Source organism: Talpa europaea (assembly GCF_964194135.1).
Source record: "Talpa europaea genome assembly, chromosome: 4".
NCBI classification, from domain to species: Eukaryota; Metazoa; Chordata; class Mammalia; order Eulipotyphla; family Talpidae; genus Talpa; species Talpa europaea.
The window spans coordinates 21,486,432-21,506,459 of record NC_140070.1 but is presented as its reverse complement, the minus strand read 5'-3'; the positions used below and the strand labels follow the sequence as shown (position 1 = coordinate 21,506,459).

At 37.3% G+C, this 20,028-nt stretch overlaps 1 protein-coding gene across 1 annotated transcript in view; it reads right to left on the bottom strand.

Moving 5' to 3' along the window:
• Nucleotides 1-442: 442 nt before the first annotated feature.
• The window catches only part of FGL1 (fibrinogen like 1), a gene marked incomplete at both ends in the record, with an annotated part of 33,255 nt that continues 13,669 nt past the window's right edge, over nt 443-20,028 (bottom strand). The window contains 5 exons of the mRNA XM_084232572.1: nt 443-602; nt 5,271-5,458; nt 5,646-5,734; nt 17,186-17,283; nt 17,533-17,692. Coding sequence (XP_084088698.1) covers nt 443-602; nt 5,271-5,458; nt 5,646-5,734; nt 17,186-17,283; nt 17,533-17,692 — 695 coding nt within the window. The remainder of the gene's footprint in view (nt 603-5,270; nt 5,459-5,645; nt 5,735-17,185; nt 17,284-17,532; nt 17,693-20,028) is intronic.

Below are 20,028 nucleotides of genomic sequence, written 5' to 3'. Positions count from 1 at the left end.
TGTATTTAAGATTTCTGACTCTGTATTCAGAGACCTGAGTTCAAATGCCAATTCATAATACTTTTTGTATATATAATTGATTTGGCAATCTATTATTTGCTGGACTTTTTCAACTGCACTAATATTTAATTTATTGTTCATTTATGCTTGTGTTATCTCCCAAGACATGGTATATCCTATGCTTTTTATTTTCTGTACAACAAAAGCTGTTCTCATTGCTTCTTGCACATAAGTATTCACTAATACTAACAAAATTTACATGTATTTGGTGACTATCACATATTTTCTGTCTTGAAAGTACTTTAAGTAATAAAGGTAAATAAGAATGAAAAGTAGTCCACATAACAATTGTCACCATTATTCATTTATGTATTCAGAATAGTTTGTTTCATATTAATTTAAACCAAGGTGAACTGCATAAATGGAAGCCCAACAGGTACAATTAAACAATATTTGGAATAAAATCATTTGGCCTAATTTTCATAACGACAGATTTCAGAGAATACCACCATCCAAGCCAGGTGTGCCAGACAATGCCATTGTCGGTGGTAGCTTTGTAGGCACCTGTGTAGTATAAACCATTGAGGTTTGCAGAGTGACACCTAGTGGGAGGAAAAATAAACGCAGAACAGTCAGACAAGAAAAACATCCTTCTGAAAACCTATTATTTTGCTAGCAAATGATAAAAAATCAGCCCATGAATTCTGCCATTTTTAGTCAGTGGAATGTTTGTCAACTTCCAAAAACCAAAAGATGGGTTTTTGGTTTTTTTTAAAAGATTTATGTATACAAGAGCTGGGGTACAGGCCAGAGATGCAGGGGGTGAGAGGGTTCACCAGAGACAGGGTGGGGAACACAACAGGCAGACTGACTGAAATACACTGCTGAGGGGAGCAGCAGGAAAGACAGGAGAGGTCTGCTTTGCCATGTGGATTGCTCCCTGGCCGGCAGAGGATTGAACTTGTGCTGCAGAGGCTGCAGATTGCTTCATAGTGCGGTGCTTAACCCCTTGCACCACCAGGGAGGCCCATTAAGATTTATTTATGCATAGAAGAACTGGGGTGTAGGCCAGAGGTGGTAGGAGGATAAGAATTCACCAGAGACAGAGTGGGGAGCAGAATAGGTGGATCTACTGAAATACACTGTAAAGGGGAGCAATAGGCAAGAGGTCTGCTGCACCATATGTGGGTTAGCTCCCTGGCTGGGGATCAAATTAGGCCTTAGAGGTGACAGCACTGAGACTTACCCCCTAGGCCACCGGGAAGAACTGACAGATGGGTTTTTTAATTTGGTGGGGTTTAGTGCCATAACACTTCTCATGATATGACACAGGCCATTTGTAGTATAGTATATGGGAAAAGAAACATTTCCGTTCTGTTAACAAAAAAGAAAAGAAAAATAAGCATACAAAAATATGACCTTGTAACCTTTAGTTTTAGCAAGAGTGGTAAGGGTTAAAAAGCAAGGTGTAGCCTTGTACTTTACTGCCTGTTCCCATGGATAATTTTCACTTCTATTTTCCTCCTTCTGCTGCCAAGATACAGATTTTGCAATTCAAACTCTTCCACCCCCTTTTAAAATGGCAAGCATATCAATTATTTTAACCTCAAGGATAAGGAAACAATACCTAAACTAGTACTTAAAGTTTTCCCAGCCATCAACCAAGAATCATGTGTCTGAGTTAATCTTTTACATAATTACTCCAATCTAGGTAGATTGGTTAGGTTATCATCAACTTTAAAAAATGTCTTCTCTCTTTCTTTGGGATTTGTAAAAATTTGTCCCTGATATGGGTAAACTACGGGCAAGAGTGGGCGAAAATTTTCATTTGTAGTGTGATAAAATTAGTAACTTTACAATTCTTTATTGATATAACCAATGAAGAGATGAAAGAGAGAATTTTCACATAGGATAGTTCCGAAAATCTGAGGAAATTAGATTATCAAATTATCAAAAAAGCATATAATTTACCTACAAATGCTGAGTAAGTAATTAGGTTCACTTATCCGCTTAGTGATTGACTCCCACTAACCATCCTGACAGCCCTACCTTAAGTGGATGTAATAAATCTGCAAATGTAAAGAGCATACTGTGTTTTAAAAACTGTGTAGAAAGTAATGTCAAAAAGAAGGAACTCTAAATTGAGCTTCCAGAATATACATTTTGGCATATCTATCTTTCTGAAGACATCTACTACCTATATTTATTTGTTTCATTGAACACAACATTTATGTTAGTGTTTCCAGTAGAATTCTAACAGAAGATTCTTAAAATGACACAAAAATGGTTTTCCACATACTTTTTCATTTGGTCTGTGATTTGAATCCCAAAAGGAAACTGTCTTTACAGTGAACATAAGAAATCTTAGCTATTGAGGGCGATTTTCCAGTATCCTTTAGTTTCTAAAATAATCTGAACCTGAAACTAGATTGGGGGACAGCTAAGGTGCCCTTGGTGAGGAAGCAGCTGAGAGCACTCACATAATCTAAGTACCAAGAAAGAAGAGAGATTGTGGATTAGTTTGCTAAGATGCAGAGAACATCTTATAGGTGGATATTTATGAAGTGACAACATTCCATGTAAATTAGAAGAACTATGGGAAAGGAAAAAGTAAAGAGGAGGAATAGGATGCTAGAGTTACACTACAGTGGCACCAAGCTTCTGGAACAATTTACTTTTTTTTCTAGCTTTCCCAATTTTCCACCTGCAGAGCTTTATCATCTCCTTTGACACTAAAGTTAATGCAGGCTCTTCGAGTGACTCTAGCTACTGAACTACCTTTTTTTGTCCTCCCTGAATCCCAGTCTTTAAAATCAAGTAAATCATTTACTTGCCCAAGTTAACATGTATGCCAGCTGTCACTCAGGCACAATGCAAGCCAATCAATGCATAAGTATGTGGTTTTGATCTCATGGTAATATGAATCAATGTGATTGTTATTTCTGTATATAGAACTGTTTAAAATCAAACATTGAGGGCTAATGCAATTTTGAGAATGACAATTAAGATTTACATAATGCTCATGATTTTTTCATAGCGCTAACTTGGATGGGGAGAAAAAGGAGGAGGAAGAGAAGGTGATGAAGATGGCTTTAAAACAGCAAGAAAACTACTAGTGAAAGGATTGTGGTCAGCTTTGATTTACCAAGTAGGAAAAATAACTGTTTCTCTGTCCCTTCCCACCATTGTATGTGCTCTAGTTCTTTTATAAATGACTAAAATTAAGTGGACTCAAACAAGATCCAGCGAAAACACTATTCTTCTAACTACTTGGATTCAACATGACACACAATACTAACTACAGCTAGCTGTTTTTCCACAGGATCTACAACCCTAAAATCAGTATAACACAATAACTGATGTTCATAATAAGAACCCTCATGATATTAAGGAAAATTAACCTAGTATATTTCCACTTAATAAGGTAGAAGATTCTATGCTTTAAAAGAATGGACATAACCAAAATGTTAAAATTTAGATTTTGGGATTTAAGTGGATAGTCCTCAACATGGAAAATCCGAAACTCCAGAAATACTTCCTTACTAAAATTCCTATAACGAACAGTTAAATATTCAGATATTTTGAGGTGGCTTCCGCCTTCTAAAGAGAAAACATTCTAAATTCACGCATTGCCAAACGATTGGGACACATCCGTTTTGCAGCACAACAGGCCCACCGGGTTATTTTTAAGAGACGATAAGAAGTTTCTATTTCGGGGGGAGGGGAAGGGGGGGTGAGGGGTGGGCGGGGAGGCTCCCCGGTGGCGCAGCGGTTAAGTGCTGGGTTGCGAAGCTTCCCGCAGCCTCTGCAGCACCGGTTCGATCCCCGGCTGCTCCCGGGCCACAGGAGGAGGGTCCCACATGGCGCGCACACCTCTCCTGCCACCCGCTGCTCCCCTCAGCAGTGTACTTCGGTCCTTCTGCCTGCTCTGCTCCCGGCTCTGGCTCTGGTGAATTCTCTCACCTCCCGCGCTTGTGACTGTACCCAATGCTTGTATAAATAAATAAATCTTTAAAAAAAAAAAAAAAGAAGTTTCTATTTCTCCCCTAAATCTGTGATTACAGGGGAACTGTCTGGAAACCATCTTGGGTGGGAAATAGTTAAAGCAATCAGGAATATCTGGCCTAGAGAAGAGAAAATACTGAGGAACACGGTAAAAATCTTCTCATCTACTTATCGAGTTAAGCTGAACAGGAATTTCAATCCCGTGAGGCATGAGAAGGCAGATTTCAGGTTAATAAAAGGAAAAAAAATTAGTGGAATGAGCTTGCTGATAAAGTAACAATGAAGTAGTAAATCAAAGGGTGAAATTAGGCTTCGGGAATATTGGAGATGAAATTTCTACATTGGAAGGAGCTTGGATTCAATGATCTAGTGAAAGTCGCAGTGATTAAAAAGTAGCATTGCATAGAAAATATTTTTTCTATATAAAAACATTCTCAATTTCTTTGTGTTTATTCATGGTCAAATTTTTTTTAAAGATGTATTTATTTATGCATACAAGAACTGGGGTACAGGCCAGAAGCATGGAGGGGGGTTAGAGGATTTACCAGAGACAGAGTGGGGAACAGAACAGGCAGATCGACTGAAATACACTGCTGAGGGGAACAGTGGGCGAATCAGGAGAGGTCTGCTGTGCCATGTGGGTATCTCCCTGGCTGGGGATTGAACTCATGTTTCAGTGGCTGCAGATAGCTTCATAGGTTGTGTCTTAACCCTTGCACCACCAGGGAGGCCCCGTGGCCAACTATTTTTGATAAATCACCCATAATTCAATTTGTAAACAATCTTCATAAAAGTAGTAATTTGGGGCCTCCCTGGTGGTGCAAGGGGTTAAGTCTCAGCACTGTCAAGCTATCACCAGCCACTGCAGCATGAGTTTGAACTAACCCACATGGCACAGCAGACCTCTCCTGTCTTGCTCTCTGCTCACAGTGTATTTCAGTAGATCCACCTGTGCTGCTCCCCACTCTATTTCTGGTGAATCCTCTCACCCCCCAACCCTTGCACCTCTGTAGGAATTAATAAATAAAAATAAATTTTAAAAGTAGTAATTTGATTTATTTCTATGACATATCTTTCAAGATTTATTAATGTACACAGTGAACAAATCCTTAAATATACTTCATCACTGAAGAATTCTAATAAGGATGATTAGTTAATAATGCCAGAGTTACAAAGAAGACCAACAATGCCTCATACATTATAATTAATGCACACCAGTGAGATATCATCAACACCATTACAACTACGTTCATTAAACATCAAACCTGTTAAACCACCAGCCAGACTGATCTTCTTCTGCACAGTTCCCTTCATAGTTGTCATTATCTCTGTCCCATGTGCTGAATTTCATTCTCTGGTGACTCCCCCACCATTGCACCTCAGGGTTAAAATTCCCGGTAAAGGCATCTCCAGCTGTTCCAGAGTATTCCCCTATATCCAACTCATAGGAATTCTAAAGGAAAAGAGGCAAGTTCAATCAGAAGTCACTGTTTTTAAAAAGTTCATAACATCATAAAATATTAATAAACAAAACAACCCCACATCCTATTGTATATAGTTTTGATTCCGCTGACTTCAGGATTTACATTACATGTTTTATGCATTCTTTCATAGTGTTACATATATGAACTTTTCAGTACCTTTTCATTTCCAACTTTGAAATTTTTGTATTGTGCATAACGACTGTTTTTTTCAAAATCTGAAAGGTCAATTTTTAAAGTGTAGTCACCTGAAAAAAAAAAAAAGAAATTGTAATGTTTTAAATATGTGACATGATATTGACTTATTGAAGATTGAAAACAGTTCATGGCCTTATCTCACTTAGCCTACTTTCTTTTGCCATGAGTCAGCTTTCAAGAATAAACAGGGACTGCACTGTATTTACAACATGAATGTTTTATTGTGTATGTTACTTGAAAAACATTAGGGACATAAATTAGGTAGAAAACTTGTAGATTCATCATAGATAAAAGCTAGTGTAATTTACTTGGCAAAGAACAACAGAAAATAAGTCTTTAGTTAATAGAGAAATCTAACAGTGAAGGAATAAAACTATAAACGTTTTAATAATTTCAGAAGTTTATTCGCTTTTTCTTAATTTTGGAAAGAATGTTGACCTTTAAATAATGACTGAAATAGTTGGCATCTTCAACTGATCATCTTTCTCCCATTGCCTCATCATTGGCAAGTAACAAAGACTATGCCTTTTTCAGAAACAGAAAGATTATCAGGGACATAGAAAGTTATAAATCAAACAGATAACATACGTTCTATTCTCCTACTTTTATAAATGAAATTTCACAATGACCCATAAAACCAGGTCTTAGACTCCTCAGGGTAGCCAGTTAGAACACAGAGGCCCAGGGATAGAAAGTCTGTGGCCCTATCACACCAGCCTGGTCTGAGGTCAGCCTCCTTCTTACTCTTTCCAGGCCCACCTCTATCAGCACAGCAAGGATCTTTTGCTGCACCCCCCCCTGCAGTGACCCTCAGGGCTAATGGCTGTTGCCATGGTCCCTGAGGTCCGGCGTGGGCAAGGAACCATGCGCGCAGGGGGAGAACAGCAAACTCCCTAAGATGCAGAGAAGCCGAATGCCTGCCAATAAATAATGACCACCAGAAGCTGCCACAAAGATGATTAAAAGAAATGCTGACCACCTGGAACCTTATCTCGCTTTCTCAAGGCCCACAAACTTTATTCTGCTACAACTGTCTTTCTAAAATCTTTCCTTTTTCTGGTCATTGATTGCTAATTAAAAAACATACATAATTTAATAATTAGGCTAATGCAAATGAAACATTACTAAACACTGTGTTATAATAGAATTGTTAGTTTAATAATCTTTCTATTATGTGCTTAACTTTAGTACCTTTGATATTAACTGCATTATAAAATAAATTCACCCATGACAATTAATTATGAGTAAAAATGATAGTTAGTGCAACTAGAAAATAATTATATAAAACAGTAGAAAGAATTTGTAGCCTGTCCAATTAGGAATGAGGCTAGGTCCAGATGTAACTTCGGACATAAATCACTGCCCTGTCAATTAAGCTAAGCCTATGAGCAAACTGATCTCTTTGATGTTCACTGTTCCTATGCTTTTAGAAAAACATATATATACTGACCACTAGCTTAATAAAGACGCACTCAGATTTTCACTCTCTTGAAGTGTGTCTGTGTGTCATTTATTCATCGAATCCCTGACCACCCTGCGCAGTCTCTCAACCCTGAGACGGCCTCATCGTCCATCGCTGTGCTGGTCCGCGGCAGGTGGCGCCCAAACGTGGGGCCCGACCTTCATTTCATTGTTTTCACCCAAAGGAGAGGTAAGTAACGAAGAGGTTGCGTTGGGTAAGCTATCTCCTTCTTGTGTGAGTGTGTGAGTGAATTTCTCCTAAAATACCCTTCTTTTTTAGACAGTCAGGGATAGAATCCTCACTGGGGCGTCCGGAGCTCGCTGATAAAGGGTGATCAGTTTGAGACAGTGAGAAGTTTTTCTAAACTTGAAAACATACTCGTGGTGCTGAGTGTGTGTGGGAGTGCATGAATACGGCTCCACGGCCTTAGGGCTACGGAGTCTGAGTGGGCTGCACCCGCGGTTCCCGTGGAGGACGTCATAAGGCATAACGGTCATCTGCTCCTTGGAGCAGCCTGGTCCGGGGTTTATACGGACAGACCTTAGCTAAGACGCCTCCGCAAGTTCCCGCGAGGGACACGGGCCAGACAGCACAGTTGAAATAAAGATCTTGTGTGAGTGAACAAAGCACCACGAGGTCATGGGTCAACAACAGACCAAAAACAGAGATCTTTTCCTTTCTATACTGAAAAATATGATTGAAACACGTGGTGTTAAAGTAAATAAAAAAGCTTTGTTGCAACTTTATGAATTTATAATATGGGTATGCCCATGGTTTCCAGAAGAAGACAGTTTATCACTAGAAACCTGGAAAAAAGTAGGAAAAGAAGTACAAGAATTCTATGCCCTTCATGGCCCATTACTAATTCCTCATCTACTTTAATTGGTTTAGGCATGGCAGACAATGTAGCTCAAAGCTCTCAGCTTTTACATTGGCAAATGAATGAGCATTCTGGTTTCTTTCAGCCATATGTGATTCCTTCCTCGCCCTTTTCGTTATGGGGGCGTGATGTGATGGAATCTATGGGGTTAACTCTCACCGCTCCTGATTTAATTGATGAACAGGCTTTTTCTTAGGGGCCATTGCGGAAAATTTATTTGCTGATAAAATTGCTTGGAAAAACAATGATCCTGTCTGGATACCTCAATGGCCCCTTACATCTGACAAAATCCAGGCTATACATGACATTGTCTCTGACCAATTACAAAAAGGGCATTTAGAGCCCTCTAACAGTCCGTGGAATACTCCTGTCTTTGTAATTAAAAAGAAGTCAGAAAAATGGAGGCTTCTTCAGGACCTCCGCTCAATTAATGACACTATGCATGACATGGGAGCCCTTCAACCAGGCCTCCCCTCCCCTGTAGCTGTTCCAAAACAAAATCATATTGTAATTATTGATCTGCAGGACTGTTTTTTCACTGTTAAACTTCACCCTGATGATTCTCCTCGGTTTGCCTTCAGTGTTCCCTCTGCAAATTTTCACCAATCCTGGCAACGCTTTCAATGGAAAGTCCTGCCTCAAGGCATGAAAAATTCTCCTACCTTATGTCAAAAATTTGTTGATCAGGCTTTACAAGCTACCAGACATAAATTTCCTGATGCATATATCATTCATTACATGGATGACATTCTCCTGAGCCACTCCTCTAAGGAAGGTGTGGAAACGCTTTTACAATGTTTAATTACTGACCTAACCTCCTTTGGTCTTGTCATTGCTCCTGACAAAATTCAGTGTGAGAGACCACTTAACTATCTGGGAAAAACCATTCATGATGATTTCATCATGACTCAAAATCTTCAAATCCGCCTTGATAAACTTTCCACATTAAATGATTTTCAGAAATTGCTTGGAAACATTAATTGGATTCGTCCTTATCTTAAAATTACTACAGGTGATTTACACCCTCTTTTCCAGATTTTACAAGGAGATCCTAACCCTAAATCACCTCGGTCCTTGACGCCCGAGGCCATTTCAAAACTGCATTTGGTTGAACAAAAACTTTCTGAAGCTAGAGTTTCTCAAATTGATTATTCATCACCATGGGAATTACTTATTTGGCACACAATCAAACAAAAATGGTCACATCTTATACATCTATGTGTGCATTTCTCATAATGAAAGGGCTGACATGTTCTAAAGAATTGTTTGCCAGGCTTCCTGCCACTATTACTGTCCCATATACTAAAACACAGTTTGAATTTCTGCTTCAAAATGACGATGACTGGGGCATAGCCTTGCTCAATTTTCCTGGTCAGGTCAAATTCCACCTGCCACAGCACCCTATTTTAAAATTTGCGACGGAAACTGCTTTTACTTTTCCAAGAATTATTTCCTCACAGCCTCTGCATGGAGCTGCCGTTGTTTTTACTGACGGTTCCTCCTCTGGAATTTCGGCAGTATATCATCCTGATCAACCTTCTATACAGCGTTTCTCTAAAGGAATTTCTGCTCTCCCGCCCAGCCACCACTCTTTTCCCAGTCGTTACTAAACCTACAACTGCATCACATAAAAATCTTGTTCATGAAAGTTCCCTTAAATGCTTCCCCCGTGGCACTAGATCAAGGGTCTGAATTAGAGAAAATAAATAAAAAACTCAAAAACTTATGGCTGTCTGTATCCCTAAATAACATCAAAGAGGACTCAGCTGACAGCCCCATATTAATAAAACAATTGCCTGAACAAATAGGTCGTTTTTGCCTGGCTGGAGGCAAAAATGAAACATGCAAAACAAAAGGTAAAAGAAAAAATAGCCTGCAGTATTAGAAAAAGTGATCAGGATTATTGGGATAGTGAAACTGTTTTTCAAAAGCCAAAAGTTAATTCTAGAGCCAATACTGACCTCTTTGCAGAGGCATCGGCTCCCAATTATGAGACCATTCCAAAATCCAGCCCAAATTTCCAGCTCAAACTTGGCTAAAATTGTTGAAATAAAAATAAAAACTCAAAAACAAATAAGAAATAATGTGTCATAATCTTAAATAAAACAAACAAACAAACAAACAAACAAAAAAATGCTCCAATCTTTTCCTGTTAATTATTTGGGGAGGAGGCTAGGTTCCCCCTGGTGGAGTTTTGCCATTTGTTTCTTTAAAAATAAATAAATAGATAAATAAGGCATTTATAAATTCAAAGTTCATTCACAATTGTTAAAGTGATAAAAAATGGTTAAATATGAGTGTATGAGACTATATGACTATAATATGAATAAAAAGTTTTTATTAAAATAGTATAAACCCACTGCAGTGGGCTGGTGGGGGCTGCCCTTGATCTCAACAAGCAGCTGCCTGGACTTTTTCTCCAGTGTTGGGATCACTGACAGGTCTCTACTACCTTCCTGCTGTGGAGGACTGAACTTTTCTATTATCCACCTTAAATAACTATTTTGGTTCATTCTACCAAAAAGTTCCATTTCCCTGTGTTTCTCTGATTTTAAAATCTACATTGTCTTAGGCAAAAACTGCTGAGTTACTTTTGACCTGCTAACAAGCTATACAGAATGCTTATTGGTTGAATAAAAGCTTTTAATTTTACTTATGGGACCTGTAAAACATTAAGTTTCTTGTTAAAACAAACTAACCTGGTAAAACATAAAGTAATAATACAAACATTTTTGAGCTAAATTCTAAACCTCAAATTTTACAGGCAGACTGTAAAAATTTACCTCTTCTGTTATCAAAATTAGTGTTCTTTTATGTTTTAATATATGGCCGTTCCCAGTGACATAATGTGTTAACAACCTAAAGCCAAAAAATCATTTCTTAAAAATGTAAACTCCAAAAATATTTTCTTATCAAAAAAGTTAGTAAAAACTGCCATGACTGCTGTGGTCTCGAGCCCAAGGTCTTTGGTAATAATTAAGATTAGACACTTATTCTGTGTACAGATTTTAGCTGTTAACTCATTAAAAACCTCAGTATCTTCACACATATTGATAAAATAACTATGTTTCAAAATATATGCACATGGCCAAAATTTTAAATGTATATCAAGAGATCTCTGTTTCTGTTTGTCTTTCTTTGTGTTTGTTTTGTTTTTTACCTCCGGAGGACTAATTATAGATGGCGCCTTTATAAATTATCACAAAACAAATCTTGACATCTTGATCAAACAATTTTTTAATAAACAAAAACTAGTTTAAATTTTATAATATAATTCAAAGCATATATGCCTTACAGTTATGTTAAGTATTAATACTTTGTTTAAATGTGTTTATTTCAAAAGAAATTTCTGGTATAAAAGGTACTTTTGTCTTTCCTACTGAGTCACATGTATGTGAAAAATGTACATAGTATCTATATGGTGCTCTGATTTTTTTTGTTTTTATTGATTTGCCTAATTGCTTCTTTATTAGCCAGCCTGTAAAAACCTAGGTATGTGCCATTATGTTATTAACAGCCATGCAAAATGGAATTCCAGTCATAACAGAAACTAAAACTACAACTAAACTTTCAGGTTTACTTTTTGCACCTATTTGTAAAAGCTAAAAATTCTAATGTCATATTACCTTGTGTGTTCACATTTAAGTCATCTAGTTCAAAGAGATGACAGTATTATATTATAATGCCTTACTGCTAATGAAAGATGTGACAATCCTAAATCAATGTAATGTGAAATGTGTGTTTAAAAAAAAAAAAACATGTATTAAAAATAGATATTTTAATGGTCTTAAAAGTAAAGTGATAAGTGTTAAAACAAATATTAAAAGGTCTAAAGGAATTAAAAGTAACAAAGCTAAGTAAAGTGTTGAACATCTGAAAAAGGAATTTTAGGAAAACAAATTTTGTATACTCAAATGATTTATATTATTTTAGTGTTTTGGGAACACATTAGCTGAAATAATTTTTGGTTAATAGTAACTGAGTTATAATCTAATGGGTTGTTTCAAAACATGTACTTATACACTAGCATTGGGTATAATCTTGGCCCTTGTCTAGGTTAATAATGTTGGGTACATAATGTCTTTTAGTGTCTAAAGAACTAAGGTTTTTGAGATGACAATTAAAGGTTATGATTTAATTGTCAATATTATCACTTAGGGCTAGAATTTTTATAGAGATTAAATATGGTTGTTTTTGCTGTTTTCTAGTATTTATGACACAGCTTCCCAAACATTTAATTAAAGTAAAATTTGGTAGCCTGTCATTTAATCAATTAAAGGAAATTTTGTGGAACCTCAGCAAAGCTTTAGAGACACTCCACAAACTTTCTCCCTTTCCTCCTGGGAAGGACATTAGATAAATTTATCCTATCTGGTTTACCTGGTAAAGTTACACTACAAGGAAAGCACTGTCACTTGGGAAAATGGAAAAACTCTAATATGTACAAAAATGTTAACATTGGTTTTCTTAAACAAAATCTTTCAATACCTGATATGTATGTAAATTGTCAATGATTATTGTTGCCTTGCAATATTATATACTTCAATGGTTTAATGTCTGCAGGACTTGTTTCTACACACACACACACACAAAAGGCCTCAATTGATTCAAAATGATAAACTTTTGAGAGTAAAAATCTTTCTACAAAGGACTGTATAGACTGTTGGAAATACACCTGATTTTTACTGTTTTGTTTGGCATAACATTGAAAATGTTTTTTTTACATTTTGCCTTGATTCAACAAAGTTTTCTTGTTTTGACTGACCAGACTCTACAACAATGTTATAGATATATATTTTTTTTTCTTTTTCTAGCAGAGCTAACCTTTTGTGTGGCTTTGAGTACAATTCTTCCAGGAAGTTGACATAGAGCTAAACTAAAATGTGGAGAAACTGCTGCTTTGTTCGTAGGGTTCCAGAAATCTCTGAAAATGATGAGAAAGCTTGCCTCCATTGACAGGACTGAATAACCCGGTTCCCTGAACAGAAAGCTCTGTCATAAAGCCTAAACTTTTTCGTCTTTTCACTGCCATTAATGATGTACACTTCAAACAACCTGGACAGGACACCGATAAGATCCCAGTGCGTGCCTACGTTGGATACCCCTTCATTATACTTCTGGGGAACGCCTCAGCTACACGCATTCAATTGCGTGGGACTTCTTACTCCATTCATTGTTCTGGCTGCATTGTTACTAATTGTATTATCCCCTCTCTTGTTCGTTTGTATCCTGTTGTAGTCTTACTTAAAAGACCCCCCTATTTTATGTTACCTGTTGATTTACATGATATGCCTTGGTATGATAATACTGCCATGCAAGTTTTAGATGAAGTACATGTTCTTCTTCGTCGTAAACGTTTTATTGCCACCCTTATTCTAGGAATTGCTGCTCTAATTTCCCTGGTTACCTCCTTAGCTACTTCCTCTGTTGCTTTAATTCAGGAAGCTAAGACAGCTTCTTTTGTAAATGACCTTACCAAAAATGTGACCATGGCACTCTCTGTGCAGCGGGACATTGACTACAAGTTAGAAAGAAAGATAAATGCCCTGGAAGAAATTGTTATTGCCATTGGAGATGAAGTTCAGCTGCTTAAGCAGCAATTATCCACTCGCTGCCACGTTCAGTTTCGTTTCATTTGTGTTACACATTTGCGTTATAATTCCTCTCTACATTGCAATCTTACTAAACATCACCTATTGGGCATCTGGCATGACAATGACCTCTCTCATGACCTTGCATCTCTTCAGTCTGAAATCTCTGCTGTCAGTAAATCTCACCTAGATACTTCAGTCTCTTCCTTTGCCCATTCTCTGGCTTCCACTCTCCAATCTTTAACTCCTACTCACTGGTATCATCTTGTTCTCTCCTTCCTTGTTCTTTCCCTACTTGTCCTGCTTCTCTGTTTGTTTATTCCCTTCTGTGTCCGTTCACTTCACAGGTCCATCTACCGCATCCAGTGTGACATGTATGCTTACCAACTTCGTTCTAAAAAGAAAGGGGGACCTGCTGCACCCCCCCCTGCAGTGACCCTCAGGGCTAATGGCTGTTGCCATGGTCCCTGAGGTCCGGCGTGGGCAAGGAACCATGCGCGCAGGGGGAGAACAGCAAACTCCCTAAGATGCAGAGAAGCCGAATGCCTGCCAATAAATAATGACCACCAGAAGCTGCCACAAAGATGATTAAAAGAAATGCTGACCACCTGGAACCTTATCTCGCTTTCTCAAGGCCCACAAACTTTATTCTGCTACAACTGTCTTTCTAAAATCTTTCCTTTTTCTGGTCATTGATTGCTAATTAAAAAACATACATAATTTAATAATTAGGCTAATGCAAATGAAACATTACTAAACACTGTGTTATAATAGAATTGTTAGTTTAATAATCTTTCTATTATGTGCTTAACTTTAGTACCTTTGATATTAACTGCATTATAAAATAAATTCACCCATGACAATTAATTATGAGTAAAAATGATAGTTAGTGCAACTAGAAAATAATTATATAAAACAGTAGAAAGAATTTGTAGCCTGTCCAATTAGGAATGAGGCTAGGTCCAGATGTAACTTCGGACATAAATCACTGCCCTGTCAATTAAGCTAAGCCTATGAGCAAACTGATCTCTTTGATGTTCACTGTTCCTATGCTTTTAGAAAAACATATATATACTGACCACTAGCTTAATAAAGACGCACTCAGATTTTCACTCTCTTGAAGTGTGTCTGTGTGTCATTTATTCATCGAATCCCTGACCACCCTGCGCAGTCTCTCAACCCTGAGACGGCCTCATCGTCCATCGCTGTGCTGGTCCGCGGCAATCTTTAAAGACATTAAGGCTGCACATCCAAATTCTGTGATACCCACAACACGAGCTCTTCCTTCGCTTCCCTTCAAACTTAGGGTGCACACGCCAGTAATAAAATCATCCCAAGGGGGACAAAGATGAGAGATGAATGGGGTGTATGAGGAGGTGTTTCTAAGGAAACACGTGCAGTGCTGTTCCAGCAGGGCATGCTTGACTCTCCCTGGAGCAAGTCCAGGAGGGGTTCCTGTGGACACACAGACTCCTCATGCCATAGGGTTCTCTAAATGGAGTCTGAAGGAAGAAGCCCCTCTAACTTGAACTTTACTTGAAAGGACATAAGAGTTTGTGAACTAAGACTGTGAAGTGGATGGGAGCAGCAAGGCAGGCTAAGTTAGCTCTCTTAAGTAGTCTTTGTATTATAAGAGATTAAAAAGCCAGTCTCAATTTCTTAGGCAGTCAGCTAAATATCTGTTTGGTCAATAAGTATATAAAAATGCAATTACAGACTATTTCAAAATTAGTTTTATTGCAAACATTTCTGGTTGAAATTTATAGGATGGGTATAGCCTATTTTCAGAGGCAATTAATTCCCTACCCATAATTAAACAACACAGAGACAAAGCCACTCTTTTTCCTTGGGAAGATGTGAAATATGGTTGTGAAGTCTGGAAATGATAAATATATTTTTGCTGCCATGAAAATAGCCAGTCTTAATACCAACCAAACATGAAGTAGCAGCAAATGTGTTAGCAAAGTGCATCTGGATAAATAGGTTTAATAATAATTTGAAAAACAATACATTTAAATTTTGTATATTTAGAAGAAACCAAGGTTTTCTTCTGGGGGCTTTTTGTTTCAATAAGAAGCCAGATAAAATATTAATGTTTGAATGAAACAAAAACTGGTATAATAAGTGTTTAATATCATTAAACACTAAAATAGGATAATAAGTACACTGACGAAATGGAAATCTTATATAAATTTAGAGAGCACTTATCACAAGAAGGACAAAGAAAGAATCAGGATTCTAGGATTATCTGTCCTGTAGCTATGAATCTGAGGTCTCAAAGATCCCTGTAACTATAATCCTACTCATCATTATGAATACAGAAGCACCAATCACTTAACTTGGATGGAGCAAGTAAACTCTTGCTTTTACATTTAATGCATTGTCAGTGTGATTTACCATGCTTTCTTGAACAAGACAATTGTTTTTCATGAAACATTCAGAATCAGACCTGTATGGGACTAACTATACTCTCAGACTACCACTGAGGTAAGAAAGGCAACAGATTGGAGCAAAAGAATATGGGAAAGAGAAGCTTAGAAATTTATTATCAAACTGTTGATATTTTATACAAATATTGAATTTTAAAGATATCTCAGCAAAAATATATGTGAAGATATAGATTTGTGCAATTTGTATAGATGTATGCAATTTACTTTGAAGTGTGTCAAAATAATAAAATGAATTGATTGATGGATAGATATATGATTAAAAAAACAATAAAATGTCAGTATAAAATTTAGGTAGCAGGCTGAAACTTCCGGCTTTGCTGTAACTCTGAAATTTTTCAAAATAAAAATTGAAGAGAATGGAAATAGCATTTAGTATACTATGGTGTTGGATAGCAAGTCCCTGATTCTTCACCCCTCCTTTTGCAATGCCACTTTGTAACTCTTCCCATTGGGTCTATTCCTTTCCCTTGATAGCTGAGCTGGCCATGCAACTTGCTTTCTCCAGCAGAAGGCAGTGACAGTGACTGTACTAGTTCTGAGTCTAAATCTCTTAAGACTCATGTGCTTACACCCTCTTTCTTGGACCTCTGCCTGTGCTACAAGAACACGGCCAGGCTAGCTCACTGGAGATGAGAGACCACATGGACAAAGGTCAACTTAGAAATGCCAACCTCTAGCTTATCAGGAAGTTGATCATAGAACCATGAACAAGCCCAGCCAAGATCAGCAGGACCCAGCCCTGATCAGCAAAACTGTCCCGCCAACACACAGACTGTGAAAAATAATGAATGGTTGTTGTTCTAAACTACTAAGTTTTGAAGTGACTTGTTGCACAAAATTATCATGACACTATATAACTGATGTGGTATATAACCTTGAAGTACTCAAAGCATTTTTTAAAAGTATGATTAAGATATTACATTTCCTTTACAAAAAAAAAAAGATTACATTTCCTAGTGTTTAGCAGCCACATTCTACAAAAGGGATTTCTGCCTCAAAGGGATCACTGCCACCTGCAAATCGAGTAACTGAAGTATTTTCTTACTATGAGTTAGGAAAATATTTAAGTGTGTTGTTTTATTGTACCTCAAATGAATTTGATATTAGGCAAACCTTACCTTGTGTTGTCAAGAAGTGAAGATTTTTATTACCAAGCCAATATTCACCATTTGGTCGGACAAAATTTCCAAAACCATTTTCATAGTCATTCCAGCCTCTAAAAGTTTTAAAGAGAAAGCAGATTTTAGCAAAATCCAAATGAATCTTTATAGTATCCAAGATGTTTATCATCTACTGCCATCCCCACCTCCAATATTTTCTTGATTAGTCCATGCATTTTTGGATTATTTAGAGAAAGTGAAATTCTTTCTAATTATTTATTTCTTGAGTTATAAAAAAAGGTTTAACATTATAAATCTCACATTCGTTACCTCAAATAGATCCTATATCATTACAGTCAGCATACCTATTAAAGTTTTCACTACCGTCAGATCGTCTCTGAATTACAGTCCATCCTCCTCCTTCAGACATGTCACAATAAACAGAAAATTCTGCTGGGCTCTGGAGAGGCTTGATTTTGTAAAATCCACTGCGCTTATATCCATCATTGAAAATTTCTGAACAATCTGTTTGCAAAATGAGGTAATGTAGCATTTGTTATGTGTCTTTCTTTTTTAAGGGAGTCTCTGAATGAGATTACTCAATAGTAATGGACACAAAAATACATGGTGTAGATAATCAGCCTTTTAAAATTGCATCTTGCACATCTTCCAGTGGATATTAGGAAATTCTTATTTTTTCCCCTAATATTTATCATCTGACTCTACAATGATCATGGAAACAAGAGGAATAAAACAGGAATATGTTGTTGTTGTTGTTTATTTCTGGGTGGTGGGGTTTTTTTGTGGAAAACAATTTTGAAAGCCCCCTGTGACAAAATTTATCAGTCTCCCAATTAAAAATATATGTGTGCGTGTTCAGTTCATTACAGTATATTTAGAGAGAATTTACAGCTTGGTCAGACAAAAAGATTGAAATTTATTTCTCCTATGAGGCTAAAATGAAAGCAGAAATATAGCACCGAACAAATAATTTAATATGGGCTATCCTGACTAAAAGCATTGTAAATCATTCTGAATGATTGTATACAGTGAACTCAAGATAGTATCTTCAGTTTAGATTCATACCAGTATCATCAGAATTTTTCTAACCCAATGAAATTTCTAATAGTTCATGCATTCCTAGATATTTTTGCTAAAAACAAGCAAGTTTCTGTTTTTCTTTTTTGCCTCCATTCCCCTTTGCTAAGGTATTTTTTGGACACAGAAGCAAACACAACTACCAAAACGTCACCCAAAAGTAGTAGCTATTTCTTTTCTTTTTTTTTTAAAGATTTATTTATTTATGCATACAAGAGCTGGGGTACAGTCCAGAAATGTAGGGGGTGAGAGAACCCACCAGAGACAGAGTAGGGAACAGAATAGGCAGATTGACTGAAGTACGCTGCTGAAGGGAGCAGCGGGTGAGTCAAGAGAGGTCTGCTGCACCATGTGGGTTCCTCCCTGGCCGGCCAGGGTTCGAAATAGTGCTGCAGAGGCTGCAGATTGCCTCATAGTGCGGTGCTTAACCCCTTGTGCCACCAGGCAGGCCCCAGTAGCTGTTTCTTGAGCCGCTTGAGGGTAGGGTGAATTCATATCCATGGAATATCATCTACATTATTCTGTGTGGATTTAGAGAATGTGACATTATGGAGTTCACGATTGTTTATATGCCCAGGAAGTTATGTTGTCAGATAGTGGTCACTACTAATGGCCTCAAGACCTTTGAATGAAAATGCTATAGTTTAACATCAACAAAATATAAATTTTGCCTTTTCACTTTGTTAATTTCCTTCCTTTAATTTTTTTCTCTTCCTGAGAAAAATTGGATAAGTTAATTGAAAATTGGATAAATTAATTCTTTTTTTTTTATGTTTATTTATTTATTTATTTGTTTGTTTGTTTGTTCATACATGCCCTGGGTACAGTCAGAAGGCGGGAGGGTGAGAGAATTCCCCAGAGCCAGAGCAGGGAGCAGAGCAGGCAGAAGGACCGAAGTACACTGCTGAGGGGAGCAGCGGGCGGCAGGAGAGGTCTGCGCGCCATGCGGGACCCTCCTCCGGTGGCCGGGGAGCAGCCGGGGATCGAACCGGCGCCGCAGAGGCCGCGGGCAGCTTCGCAACCCAGCGCTCAACCGCTGCGCCACCGGGGAGGCCCGGATAAATTAATTCTTTTGGCTCATATTTTTAAGTTCTTTCTTCATTTTCATTGTTTTGATGCCAACATATCGACAGCTCTGTTTCATTATAATAAAATATACTACACATTAAATAGATTGAATAGGCTATAGGAATCAGAAGATAAAAGAAAAGAAAGAATCTTAGTCACTTTTTATAGCCTTTGTATACACTACTACTTTGGTAAGATACTAATCATTTGTAAAGATTTAAGTTTTATGTGTATATTCATTTTTGAGGTTCAGAAGCCCAAGTATTCTTTATACATACTGGGTTATTGAAAAAGATCCTGTTTTGAAAATTAAACAAGAAGAAAAAACAATGGGAAAATGATTGTCTAAAATTAGGTCAATGTTGTTCAAAAGCTTACAACTTGTGGTCAAGTGTGTTGTACAACATTTTTCATTAAACAGATTTTAACCTTATTAGGAAAGGAGCTCTTTGTTTATATTTAATCTCCTACCAAAGAGCTAAACAGTAAAGTTTCACAAGTGTAGACTCTTCCAGGCATATATGGAAATGATTAGCTAAACATTTGCCTCTGTTAAACTTCATGAATATGGGAGTTTTTAGCCAATATTTTCAATTCATTTTTATCTGTGTCAACAGCAAGTTTGTTGTATTTTAACATTTTTTTCCCCTTTCTCCCAAAGGGAAATGCAAAACACATCTTAAGATCCAGAGGAA